The 13,547-nt window shown below is 40.0% G+C and overlaps 1 protein-coding gene across 1 annotated transcript; it reads right to left on the reverse strand.

Annotated features, from left to right (window-relative positions):
- Nucleotides 1–331: 331 nt before the first annotated feature.
- On the reverse strand, nucleotides 332–13,410 carry LOC121883643 (mucin-5AC-like). The gene is made up of 15 exons (XM_042392040.1): nucleotides 13,339–13,410; nucleotides 12,775–12,839; nucleotides 12,322–12,470; nucleotides 12,092–12,163; nucleotides 7,242–7,478; nucleotides 6,916–7,115; nucleotides 5,708–5,772; nucleotides 5,169–5,317; nucleotides 4,497–5,041; nucleotides 3,293–3,357; nucleotides 2,754–2,902; nucleotides 2,130–2,626; nucleotides 1,191–1,255; nucleotides 959–1,101; nucleotides 332–712 (listed from the first exon to the last, which is right to left on the reverse strand). Exons 4-15 carry the CDS (start codon nucleotides 12,156–12,158, stop codon nucleotides 609–611), a joined length of 2,286 nt encoding a protein of 761 aa, XP_042247974.1. The 5' UTR covers nucleotides 12,159–12,163; nucleotides 12,322–12,470; nucleotides 12,775–12,839; nucleotides 13,339–13,410; the 3' UTR covers nucleotides 332–608.
- Between the last annotated feature and the right edge of the window lie 137 nt (nucleotides 13,411–13,547).

Genomic DNA, 13,547 nt, shown 5'->3' on the forward strand with positions numbered 1-13,547 from the left:
TTAAATATATTAAAAAAACCAAACAGAACTGGTTTGTCTCAGACGAACATGAATCATTGGTCTCCAACATCATAACTGTATTACCTCCACACCTTTACCACAGTACATTAACTGCTACCTTCTTCCTTCATTCACACTCAACAATGGCAATGGATGTAAACTGTGTCTAGCTGAATTGTACAATGCTTTTCATTGGAAATAAATATTTAGTAAATTGTCCACTGTGTATTTGTGTTTTTTAAATGTTAACAATGCTGAAATGAAAAAAAAGCATATAAAAAAGCATTTAAAAAAGACAAATACAATTAATAGAAGCTGCTAAAAAAAAGCAAAAAAAAAAAAGTATTAAATATAGTATTTTTTATCTTATATATTAATGATTAGTAGTTTAAATAAAATGTAACTGAAACTAAAGTGATTGGAACATCAAATGTGGAAAATACCAAGAAACAAAGCACACATCTTTACCATAAGACATTCTACTGGTAAATTTCATCATGTACATTTGTTATGTCTTTTGTTTTTGGTTTGTTGGTACATTGCTTTTTTCCACACTTGATAGCACAGTTACAACATTTGGTCAAGTCAGTGTCCGCTTTGGATACCAGCTATAAGTCTATCAGCATTTGTGCCACAGCCAGCAGTGTTAGTGACAAGACTGACAATGACACCATTGTGGGTCGAGGAGGACTGCTTGATGTTGATGTTGACTCTGAAATATTACAAAAAACTGAGTATTAGTCAATAGAATTCAGTTGACTTAAAGCTATTTTTCACAAGTTCAAAATGCAGGCTTAAAAGAAAGCTACACCCCAACCTTGAGTACTCATTTTTCTCTTATATTTTACAATTATTCAAAAATTTACCAAAAAATAAACAATATCGTAACAAACATTTGATGTGGTAGATTCATAAATAAAACTTTCATTAAGTTTGACTTAAGTTTTCAATAACTTACGTGCAGAAACGCTGCCTGGTACAACGTTCAGGGTGGTGGAGCTGCTGAGTTCACTGCTGAATGATGAAGTCGCAGAGCTTGTTGAAGGAACAGAGTTTTTATCTTTGTACACAAGAGTCATGTCGACAACCACTGATCCACTCCTACAATTGAAAATAGAGAAAGCAACATTTTTAGTACTACATGAGCAGCAAATGTCTAGGAAAACTTAGTCTTTAAAATTTAGTCTTACTTGAATGAGTTCACAATGGACCGAAGGAAAGATGATCCATGGAGCTTTTTACCCACTTTGTTTATCTGAAAGAGAACATTAATATCATTTACAATAAAAAATACAAGTATTGGCAGAGAGCACCAATGAACACCTTACCACAAATACATAAGTTTCCTGATTGCCCTGCAAGGCAGGGGCATTGCTAAGGTTTGAAGACATTGGAGAATGAGCCCCACTGGGATCTGGGCTCAATCTCACTATGGGGGATGTTGTTAATTTGCAATCAGTAAGAAAAGAAACAGGAACACCATACAACATATTCACTGTGTAAATTATGGAAATTAATATATTCTAAAAGCATGGATCATTTATATTCAAATAGAGCAACAGCCCTGTAAGCTAATCTTACAAATTTTACTACAGATTTGCCTTAATTTACAATATAATACATAGTATCTATTTTGCCTTATTATGACAATTATATATATTTATATTTATATTTATATTTAATTTGATATTTATTCTTGAATGTAAAAGAGCCAATATAAAATAGGAGGACAAATCTGATCATTTATCTAAAATGATATGTGTTTCCCTTTATTCTTTGCCCCAGCAGTGGTACAAAGTGTCACAGTTTCATGTGTCTTACATGTTTAGGTTAGCCTTCATTAACTGAATATGCATACAAGATCAAAGAACCGTCATCAGACAGTACTACCAAAATATTGGGCAAATTAACGGAAAAAAGGACATTAACAGGAATTTCAAGAATAATGTTGGCTTTTGCTGCCCAGAATTCAGATTAGACCACAATCTTATCTACATCAATGCAAAAAATGTTTGTAACATGAGTATTCTCATATTGATCAGATTGATTTCTGTTACAAAGTAAAATCTCAGTGATTTTTAGTGGTTTTGTTGTAAGAAGCGCACTGTTATAATGCATAGACATCTTACCTCTGTGACCACTTTTGTGGCTAAAGTCTTAAACGCTGTTGAGGATGAGCTGGAGAGATCTGATGTAAATGTTTGGTCGAGACTAAACTGAAGACCCAGGGTGCCCTCACTGGATGAAGGAGCATCTGTTGATGGAATAGTTGTAGTAGTTGTAGTAGTTGTCGTTGTTGGAGCCGCAGTTGGAGCTGCAGTTGGAGCTGCAGTTGGAGCCGCAGTTGGAGCTGCAGTTGGAGCTGCAGTTGGAGCAGCAGTTGGAGCTGCGGTAGGAGCAGCAGTTGGAGCTGCGGTAGGAGCAGCAGTTGGAGCTGCAGTTGGAGCTGCAGTTGGAGCCGCAGTTGGAGCCGCAGTTGGAGCTGCAGTTGGAGCAGCAGTTGGAGCTGCAGTTGGAGCAGCAGTTGGAGCTGCGGTAGGAGCAGCAGTTGGAGCTGCGGTAGGAGCGGCAGTTGGAGCCACTGTTGGAGCAGCTGTTGGAGCTGCAGATGTAGGTGTACCAACTCCTGTAACAACAAAATTTAGACTGTTGTAGCATTTGCAGGAACTTTAGAAGCAGAGCAGTAATAAATGCAGATCTACATACTGTATTTCATAATAATTACAAAACAAAGCATATAAAACAACTCTTACTCGTTACAGAAACACTTGATGCATTGACTGGGAGGGAGAAATCGGAACTGTTGGATGCTGCCACGAGGACTTGTTTTGCAGCACTAGTATCTGGGACTGAGCTGGCACCATTAAATACCAGCTCAGCATCCACCACAACTGAACCTTGACTGTAAGAGAAATTATTATTATTATAATTATTATTGTCTTTTATCTGTGACAGCTCAATATAAAATGTTAATATAATGAAGACATTTTATAACAACAAAATTGTTAATGTTAACAATCAGATTTGAAATATTCATTGAGATTTGTGATAACTTTGTGTGTTTCTTGCATACACCTATGACCCAGTAACAACACTTTACACTGATGCTTCCAAATATCTAGGTAAGGATAGTCTGTACTTGAATTTGCTGACCAAATTAACAACAAAATTTAATTTAACAAAATTAATCAAGGAATTGGAAATTGATTCTTCACAATTCCATGCATACGCATTTAATAAAGCATATATTATTTTCTTTCTCAAATGTTACATAAAGAGTAATATGTTATACCTGAAAGAGTTGATCACAGATCGAAGGAAACTGCTTCCATATGTTTTTTTGTAGATCTCATCAAGCTGTAGAAATGAAATTGACAAACATTTAGTGATATTTTAAAATAAGACATGCAAGAGAGTTGCTATTATATCATGATTGTGTAATTTTTGTAATTCATACTCTTGTTTATTTCAAGGCAAGATATCTTGCCAGTCTCCACTGTCCATCTTTATGTTCAGTATTTTTATATTATCTGATATCCAAACAGTCTAGCTAAAATATGGCTACATAGCCTACTTGCTCATTGGTGCGACAAGTTCATGAGCACTGCAGGAGTTGTTTGAGTAGTTGTTATTGTCAAAGAAAAGAAAATGTTCTTCAGGCACTCTTTTTTTCACTGTTCCCACCCTAATGAGGTCAAAACCGGTGTACGTTTTAACCAAACATGCCCGACTAAATTAAGGCTCTTAATATAACTGCTCCTTGCTCTGTCTAAGAGTGCCTGAAGAACATTCTCTATTACCACTTTTTTCATCTTCAAGAGTGCCTTAAGGTTTCCTGAACTTACTACATGTGAAACTGAGTAAGCATTTGGCATTTTAATTTTTCTTAGTTCTTAATGTTACTGTAACAATACTGCTCTTCTGCTGTGAAAACATCTTACCATTGTAATTACAATGATTTCAGGCTGTTCTCAATGAAAGTGGAACCTACCAACTTTAATCAGCCACTAACTTTTGCGACAAGTCCTCCAAATTAAACAACTGAATATGTTGTTGGTCCACGCACCACAGAACAACACAAAGAAACATTTTGTGATCTGACACTCCTATCAGAAGGACAACATAATTTGTTTGGCCCTTCCAAAACCATTACCAATCACTATTGAAAAATAAATGTTTTATGATGTCACAAAGCTATGGTTAAGGTTTGGTTATATTTAGGTTTAGGGAAACATTGAGGTTTGGGTTTAAACTACTACTTTGCGGATGGTCATTGTCTGCTAAAGGGCTTTGTCACTTGAATGTAAACTTACATATTCTGGGGGCACTTGCTGAAACAACAGACTTTGTTGATTTTCTTGGGAGGACAGTCTCAAATATTGTGTTGCATATAGCATTAATTTAACGTTTACTTGGCCAGTACATTCTTTCATTCATTTATATGGTTTATTTAGAATTACATTTAAAAGGTCAATGAGAAACATCAGTGTACTTACCGCTGTTTTTACTTTGGTAGCTAAAGACTGAAACTCTGGGGAAGACTTGTTTGCAAGTTGTGATGTGAAGTTTTGCTCCATCTTAAATCCCAATATGAGCTTTGAGTCATCTGATGGGGCTGCAGTTGGAGCTGCAGTAGGAGCAGCAGTAGGGGCAGCTGTAGCATTTGGAGCTGCAGTAGGGGCAGCTGTAGCATTAGGAGCAGCAGTAGGGGCAGCTGTAGCATTGGGAGCAGCAGTAGGGGCAGCTGTAGCATTTGGAGCTGCAGTAGAGGCAGCTGTAACATTAGGAGCTGCAGTAGGGGCAGCTGTAGCATTAGGAGCAGCAGTAGGAGCAGCTGTAGCATTGGGAGCAGCAGTAGGGGCAGCTGTAGCATTTGGAGCTGCAGTAGGGGCAGCTGTAGCATTGGGAGCAGCAGTAGGGGCAGCTGTAGCATTGGGAGCAGCAGTAACATTTGGAGCTCTAGTTAGAGCTGCAGTTGAAGCTGCGGTAGGAGCAGCAGTTGGAGCTGCAGATGTAGGTGCGGCTGTAGGTGTACCAACTCCTGTAACAATAAAATATAGACTGTTGTAGCATTTGCAGGAACTTTAGAAGCAGAGCAGTAATAAATGCAGATATACATACTGTATTTCATAATAATTACAAAACAAAGCATATAAAACAACTCTTACTCGTTACAGAAACACTTGATGCATTGACTGGAAGGGAGAAGTCGGAACTGTTGGATGCTGCCACCAGGACTTGTTTTGCAGCACTAGTATCTGGGACTGAGCTGGCACCGTTAAATACCAGCTCAGCATCCACCACAACTGAACCTTGACTGTAAGAGAAATTATTATTATTATAATTATTATTGTCTTTTATCTATGACACCTCAATATAAAATGTTAGTATACAGCAGACATTTTATAACCAAAAAATTGTTAACGCTGACAATCAGATTTGAAATATCCATTGATATTTGTGATAACTTTGTGTGTTTCTTGCATACACCCATGACCCAGTAATGACACTTTACACCAACACTTCCAAATATCTAGGTAAGGATAGTCTGTACTTGAATTTGCTGACCAAATTAACAACAAAATTTAATTTAACAAAAGTAATCTAGGAATTAGAAATGGATTCTTCACAATTCCATGCATACACATTTAATAAAGCATATATTATTTTCTTTCTCAAATGTTACATAAAGAGTAATCTGTTATACCTGAAAGAGTTGATCACAGATCGAAGGAAACTGCTTCCATATGTTTTTTTGTAGATTTCATCAAGCTGTAGAAATGAAATTGACAAACAGTTAGTAATATTTTAAAATAAGATATGAAAGAGGGTTGCTATTATATTATGAATGTGTAATTTTTGTAATTCATTCTCCTGTTTATTTCAAGGCAAAATATCTTGCCAGTCTCCACTGTCCATCTTTATGTTCAGTATTTTTATATTATCTGATATCCAAACAGTCTAGCTAAAATATGGCTACATAGCCTACTTGCTCATTGGTGCGACAAGTTCATGAGCACTGCAGGAGTTGTTTGAGTAGTTGTTATTGTCAAAGAAAAGAAAATGTTCTTCAGGCACTCTTTTTTTCACTGTTCCCACCCTAATGAGGTCAAAACCGGTGTACGTTTTAACCAAATATGCCCAACTAAATTAAGGCCCTTAATATAACTACTCCTCTCTCTGTCTAAGAGTGCCTGAAGAACATTCTCTATTACCACTTTTTTCGTCTTCAAGAGTGCCTTAAGGTTTCCTGAACTTACTACATGTGAAACTGAGTAAGCATTTGGCATCTTAATTTTTCTTAGTTCTTAATGTTACTGTAACAATACTGCTCTTCTGCTGTGAAAACATCTTACCATTGTAATTAAAATGATTTCAGGCTGTTCTCTGTGAAAGTTGAACCTACCAACTTTAATCAGCCACTAACTTTTGCGACAAGTCCTCCAAATTAAACAACTGAATATGTTGTTGGTCCACGCACCACAGAACAACACAAAGAAACATTTTCTGATCTGATACTCCTATAAGAAGGACAACATAATTTGTTTGGCCCTTCCAAAACCATTACCAATCACTATTGAAAAATAAATGTTTTATGATGTCACAAAGTTATGGTTAAGGTTTGGTTATGTTTAGGTTTAGGGAAACATTGAGGTTTGGGTTTAAACTACTACTTAACGGATGGTCATGGTCTGCTAAAGGGCTTTGTCACTTGAATGTAAACTTACATATTCTGGGGGCACTTGCTGAAACAACTGATTTTGTTGATTTTCTTGGGAGTACAGTCTCAAATATTGTGTTGCATTTAGCATAACTTTAACATTCACTTGGCCAGTATATTCATTCAGTCATTCATTTATATGGTTTATTTAGAATTACATTTAAAAGGTCAATAAGAAACATCAGTGTACTTACCGCTGCTTTTACTTTGGTAGCTAAAGACTGAAACTCTGGGGAAGACTTGTTTGCAAGTTGTGATGTAAAGTTTTGCTCCATCTTAAATCCCAATATGAGCTTTGAGTCATCTGATGGGGCAGCTGTTGTTTGGGTTGGAGCACCAGTTGTGACAACTGGTTGTGCTGATGTTCCATTTACTGGTGGAGAGGTTACATTGCCTAGAATTACATTAGATATAAAATATACACAATTTTATGAGCTGAAATAATACATGCATTGATGCTGATGCTATATTACTTGTATAAACTACTACTGTGCAGTCACTGTGTGAGATTTTGCATTACCTGGCGGTGGTGCTGAGGTTGCATTCACTGATGGTGAGGTTACATTGATTTGTGATGACGTTGCACTGACAGGTTGGGAGGTTGCATTTGCCGATGGTGAGGTCATATTGACTGGTGGTGAAGTTGCGTTGAGTGGCGGTGAGGTCATGTTGGCTGGTGGTGAAGTTGCGTTGAGTGGCGGTGAGGTCATGTTGACTGGTGGTGAAGTTGCGTTGAGTGGTGGTGATGTCATGTTAGCTGGTGGTGAAGTTGTTTTAATTAAGTTAATTATTATTTATGTATTATATATATTAAAGTCTATAGCAGTTGATTGCTTCAGTAAACTTGTTGAGTCTTATTATTTCATGGAATAGAAGTGGTGGTTAGAGACTTAAGTCACTTGCTGATTGGAAAGTACATTGTCATGACAACAAGTTCCACTGAATTGCGAATGGTAATTACATTATATTTTCCTGTAAAAAATTGTTTTGAGAACTGACTAAGCAACATTATTTGATCTTTTAAAATTTTTAAAAAATTCAAAAATTTTAAAACTGCATTGATAAACTGGCTATGGGAGAAGATGCATTACCTGGCAATGACATTGTGGTGAGTGGTGGTGATGTCATGTTAACTGGTGGTGAGGTTGCATTGAGTGGTGGTGAGGTCATGTTGAGTGGTGGTGAGGTTGCATTGAGTGGTGGTGATGTCATGTTGAGTGGTGGTGAGGTTGCATTGAGTGGTGGTGATGTCATGTTGAGTGGTGGTGAGGTTGCATTGAGTGGTAGTGAGGTCATATTGACTGGTGATGAGGTTGTATTGAGTGGTGGTGAGGTTGCATTGAGTGGTGGTGAGGTCACGTTGAATGGTGGTGATGTTGCATTGAGTGGTGGTGAGGTCATGTTGAATGGTGGTGAGGTTGCGTTGAGGGGTGGTGAGGTCATGTTGAGTGGTGGTGAGGTTGCATTGAGTGGTGGTGAGGTCATGTTGAATGGTGGTGAGGTTGCATTGAGTGGTGGTGAGGTCATGTTGACTGGTGGTGAGGTTGCATTGAGTGGTGGTGAGGTCATGTTGAATGGTGGTGAGGTTGCGTTGAGTGGTGGTGATGTCATGTTGAGTGGTGGTGAGGTTGCATTGAGTGGTGGTGATGTCATGTTGAGTGGTGGTGAGGTTGCATTGAGTGGTAGTGAGGTCATATTGACTGGTGATGAGGTTGTATTGAGTGGTGGTGAGGTTGCATTGAGTGGTGGTGAGGTCACGTTGAATGGTGGTGATGTTGCATTGAGTGGTGGTGAGGTCATGTTGAATGGTGGTGAGGTTGCGTTGAGGGGTGGTGAGGTCATGTTGAGTGGTGGTGAGGTTGCATTGAGTGGTGGTGAGGTCATGTTAAGTGGTGGTGAAGTTGTGTTGAGTGGTGGTGAGGTCATGTTGAATGGTGGTGAGGTTGCGTTGAGTGGTGGTGAGGTCATGTTGACTGGTGGTGAGGTTGCATTGAGTGTCGGTGAGGTCATGTTGAATGGTGGTGAGGTTGCATTGAGTGGTGGTGAGGTCATGTTGAATGGTGGTGAGGTTGCGTTGAGTGGTGGTGAGGTCATGTTGAGTGGTGGTGAGGTTGCATTGAGTGGTGGTGAGGTCATGTTGAATGGTGGTGAAGTTGCATTGAGTGGTGGTGAGGTTGCATTGAGTGGTGGTGAGGTCATGTTTAATGGTGGTGAAGTTGCATTGAGTGGTGGTGAGGTCATGTTGACTGGTGGTGAGGTTGTATTGAGTGGTGGTGAGGTTGCATTGAGTGGTGGTGAGGTCATGTTGAGTGGTGGTGAGGTTGCATTGAGTGGTGGTGAGGTTGCATTGAGTGGTGGTGAGGTCACGTTGAATGGTGGTGAGGTTGCATTGAGTGTCGGTGAGGTCATGTTGAATGGTGGTGAGGTTGCATTGAGTGGTGGTGAGGTCATGTTGAATGGTGTTGAGGTTGCATTGAGTGGTGGTGAGGTCATGTTGACTGGTGGTGAGGTTGCATTGAGTGGTGGTGAGGTCATGTTGACTGGTGGTGAGGTTGCATTGAGTGTCGGTGAGGTCATGTTGAATGGTGGTGAGGTTGCACTGAGTGGTAGTGAGGTCATGTTGAATGGTGGTGAGGTTGTGTTGAGTGGTGGTGAGGTCATGTTGAGTGGTGGTGATGTTGCATTGAGTGGTGGTGGGGTCATGTTGAATGGTGGTGAGGTTGCGTTGAGTGGTGGTGAGGTCATGTTGAGTGGTGGTGAGGTTGCATTGAGTGGTGGTGAGCTTGCGTTGAGTGGTGGTGAGGTCATGTTAAGTGGTGGTGAAGTTGCGTTGAGTGGTGGTGAGGTCATGTTGAGTGGTGGTGAGGTTGCATTGAGTGGTGGTGAGGTCATGTTGACTGGTGGTGAGGTTGCATTGAGTGTCGGTGAGGTCATGTTGACTGGTGATGAGGTTGTATTGAGTTGTGGTGAGGTTGCATTGAGTGGTGGTGATGTCATGTTGAGTGGTGGTGAGGTCATGTTGACTGGTGGTGAGGTTGCATTGAGTGGTGGTGAGGTCATGTTGACTGGTGGTGAGGTTGCATTGAGTGGTGGTGAGGTCATGTTGAATGGTGGTGAGGTTGCGTTGAGTGGTGGTGAGGTCATGTTGAGTGGTGGTGAGGTTGCATTGAGTGGTGGTGAGGTCATGTTGACTGGTGATGAGGTTGTATTGAGTGGTGGTGAGGTTGCATTGAGTGGTGGTGAGGTCATGTTGACTGGTGCTGAGGTTGCATTGAGTGGTGGTGAGGTCATGTTGACTGGTGGTAAAGTTGCATTGAGTGGTGGTGAGGTCATGTTGAGTGGTGGTGAGGTTGCATTGAGTGGTGGTGAGGTCATGTTGAATGGTGGTGAGGTTGCATTGAGTGGTGGTGAGGTCATGTTGACTGGTGGTGAGGTTGCATTGAGTGGTGGTGAGGTCATGTTGAATGGTGGTGAAGTTGCATTGAGTGGTGGTGAGGTCATGTTGACTGGTGGTGAGGTTGCATTGAGTGGTAGTGAGGTCATGTTGACTGGTGATGAAGTTGTATTGAGTTGTGGTGAGGTTGCATTGAGTGGTGGTGATGTCATGTTGAGTGGTGGTGAGGTCATGTTGACTGGTGGTGAGGTTGCATTGAGTGGTGGTGAGGTCATGTTGACTGGTGGTGAGGTTGCATTGAGTGGTAGTGAGGTCATGTTGACTGGTGGCGAGGTTGCATTGAGTGGTGGTGAGGTCATGTTGACTGGTGGTGAAGTTGCATTGAGTGGTGGTGAGGTTGCATTGAGTGGTGGTGATGTCATGTTGAGTGGTGGTGAGGTTGCATTGAGTGGTGGTGAGGTCATGTTGACTGGTGGTGAGGTTGCATTGAGTGGTGGTGAGGTCATGTTGAATGGTGGTGAAGTTGCATTGAGTGGTGGTGAGGTCATGTTGACTGGTGGTGAGGTTGCATTGAGTGGTAGTGAGGTCATGTTGACTGGTGATGAGGTTGTATTGAGTTGTGGTGAGGTTGCATTGAGTGGTGGTGAGGTCATGTTGACTGGTGGTGAGGTTGCATTGAGTGGTGGTGAGGTCATGTTGAATGGTGGTGAAGTTGCATTGAGTGGTGGTGAGGTCATGTTGACTGGTGGTAAAGTTGCATTGAGTCGTGGTGAGGTCATGTTGAGTGGTGGTGAGGTTGCATTGAGTGGTGGTGAGGTCATGTTGAATGGTGGTGAGGTTGCATTGAGTGGTGGTGAGGTCATGTTGACTGGTGGTGAGGTTGCATTGAGCGGTGGTGAGGTCATGTTGACTGGTGGTGAGGTCATGTTGACTGGTGGTGAGGTTGCATTGAGTGGTGGTGAGGTCATGTTGACTGGTGATGAGGTTGTATTGAGTTGTGGTGAGGTTGCATTGAGTGGTGGTGATGTCATGTTGAGTGGTGGTGAGGTCATGTTGACTGGTGGTGAGGTTGCATTGAGTGGTGGTGAGGTCATGTTGACTGGTGGTGAGGTTGCATTGAGTGGTAGTGAAGTCATGTTGACTGGTGACGAGGTTGTATTGAGTGGTGGCGAGGTTGCATTGAGTGGTGGTGAGGTCATGTTGACTGGTGGTGAGGTTGCATTGAGTGGTGGTGAGGTCATGTTGAATGGTGGTGAAGTTGCATTGAGTGGTGGTGAGGTCATGTTGACTGGTGGTGAGGTTGCATTGAGTGGTAGTGAGGTCATGTCGACTGGTGATGAGGTTGTATTGAGTTGTGGTGAGGTTGCATTGAGTGGTGGTGATGTCATGTTGAGTGGTGGTGAGGTTGCATTGAGTGGTGGTGAGGTTGCGTTGAGTGGTGGTGAGGTCATGTTAAGTGGTGGTGAAGTTGCGTTGAGTGGTGGTGAGGTCATGTTGAATGTTGGTGAGGTTGCAGTGAGTGGTGGTGAGGTCATGTTGAATGGTGGTGAGGTTGCATTGAGTGGTGGTGAGGTCATGTTGACTGGTGGTGAGGTTGCGTTGAGTGGTGGTGTGGTCATGTTGAGTGATGGTGTGGTCATGTTGAGTGGTGGTGAGGTCATGTTGGCTGGTGGTGCAGTTATTTGAATTAATTAATATATATTTATTATATATATTAAAGTCTATAACAATTGACTGTTTTGGTAAAGTTGTTGAGTCTTGTTATTTCATGGATTAGAAATGGTGGTTAGATACTTATGTCACTTGCTGATTGGAAATTATATTGTCATGACAGCAAGGTACACTGAATTGTGATATGGTAATTACATTATATTTTCTTGTTTAAAATTGTTTTGAGATCTGATTAAATGACAGTATTTGATCTCTTAAACTTAATAGAGTTGAAATTTCATGGATGGGTTGTGTTATGATAATACCTGGTGAGGGAGTTGTGTTCATCAGTGTTGAAGGTGCAGCTGTGGCTGGGGCTTGAGTTGGTGCCATCACAACTGAAAACAACAATTTTCAAATAAGTAATTGTGTTGTCTTAAAAATATTTTTGTCATCATACATGCAGTATGTGCTTGAAATAGTAGTTTTCAAAATTTAACATTCAATGATTGGTAATTTTTTAAAATTATTATTTGGTGATACTATATGGTCTTACCGGTTGCAGTAATAGATGATGTGTTGACACTGAGGGAAAAGCTGGAGTTGGAAGCAGCAGTCTTCAAAGTTTCAGTCACAGAACTGGCATTTGGTAGTGTAGTCGCATTATTGAATTTCAGCTCAGCATCAACCACAATGGAACCTTGACTGTAAAATAAATATTTTTGAGATGTTACTTTTCATTGCTGTAGTCTTATTTGGCCATTGTTGCCATTGTTGTTTAACTAAGTCTCCATGACAAGGATGAATGATACATGTAGGAATGAAAAACAATAAAAATCTTTTTGTAAAATCTAAACTCTTTTCTCTTATACATATGATAAACCATACAATTGAAACTCAAGTACAAAACTCCTCTCAATTTCAATTAACAAGCAAATACAAATGTATTCATTAGCACATCAGAATATGCAATTTTGTAAAATGTAATAGGAGGAGCAATATTTCATACCTGAAGCCGTTGATGACAGTTCGATTGAAGCTTGTTCCAAATTTTTCTGAATACACCTTGTCGAGCTGTAAATGGATTTTAATAAAAACGATTACACAATTTTAAAGTAGAAGAAAAGAAATATGTTAATTTATTTTTTTGTTTGAAAGAGTTTTCACCTTTTCATACGTAATAATCATTTGTGTCTGACATTAGCCATGTTTTGTCATGTAAAAACTCACATCTCTTAGGTATCTTTTTCTTCCATCTATAACTTGAGTATTGAAAATATAATGCCATGTGATAAACTTATGTGAACTGTTCCAAATTGTATTTCTCCATATTTTAAGTGAAAGCTATTTTTATTACTGTATTTGTATAAATAATGTATATTCTATCACCTGCTATTGTATCTTGAGAATCCATTCCCACTACAGGATTAAAGTTGATCTAATTTGAGAATCTCTTTAAAACATTCCTAAGGAGACAGGATCTTCTGAAGTTCTGTCATCTAAACTTTCTATGCTTCATTTGGGATTTCATTATGGAAAGATGAAAAAAGGAACTAAATATATACAAACTTACCTGTGTGGTTACTTTGTTTTCTAGTTTCTTGAACTCTGTAGAGGATTTATTTTTAAGTTGTGATGTAAAATTTTGCTGCAACTTAAATCCCAGCTTAATTGTTGGCTCTTGAGTTGGGGCAGCAGTTGTGGTTGTAGCTGGGGCAGCAGTAGTTGTGATTTTTGGTGGTGCTGATGTTTCATTTACTGGTGGAGAGCTTGTGTTAGCTA

The sequence above is a fragment of the Thunnus maccoyii genome, chromosome 2 (genome assembly GCF_910596095.1).
Source record: "Thunnus maccoyii chromosome 2, fThuMac1.1, whole genome shotgun sequence".
NCBI lineage: Eukaryota > Metazoa > Chordata > Actinopteri > Scombriformes > Scombridae > Thunnus > Thunnus maccoyii.

Excerpts from the sequence above, each read along its gene's own strand:
- LOC121883643 (XM_042392040.1), bottom strand. The coding sequence starts at position 12,158 with ATGGCACCAACTCAAGCCCCAGCCACAGCTGCACCTTCAACACTGATG. Across the intron at positions 3,358-4,496 it reads CTACCAAAGTAAAAACAGCG|CTTGATGAGATCTACAAAAA; the intron begins GTAAGTACACTG and ends TCATTTCTACAG. Across the intron at positions 1,102-1,190 it reads TCCATTGTGAACTCATTCAA|GAGTGGATCAGTGGTTGTCG; the intron begins GTAAGACTAAAT and ends TTTCAATTGTAG.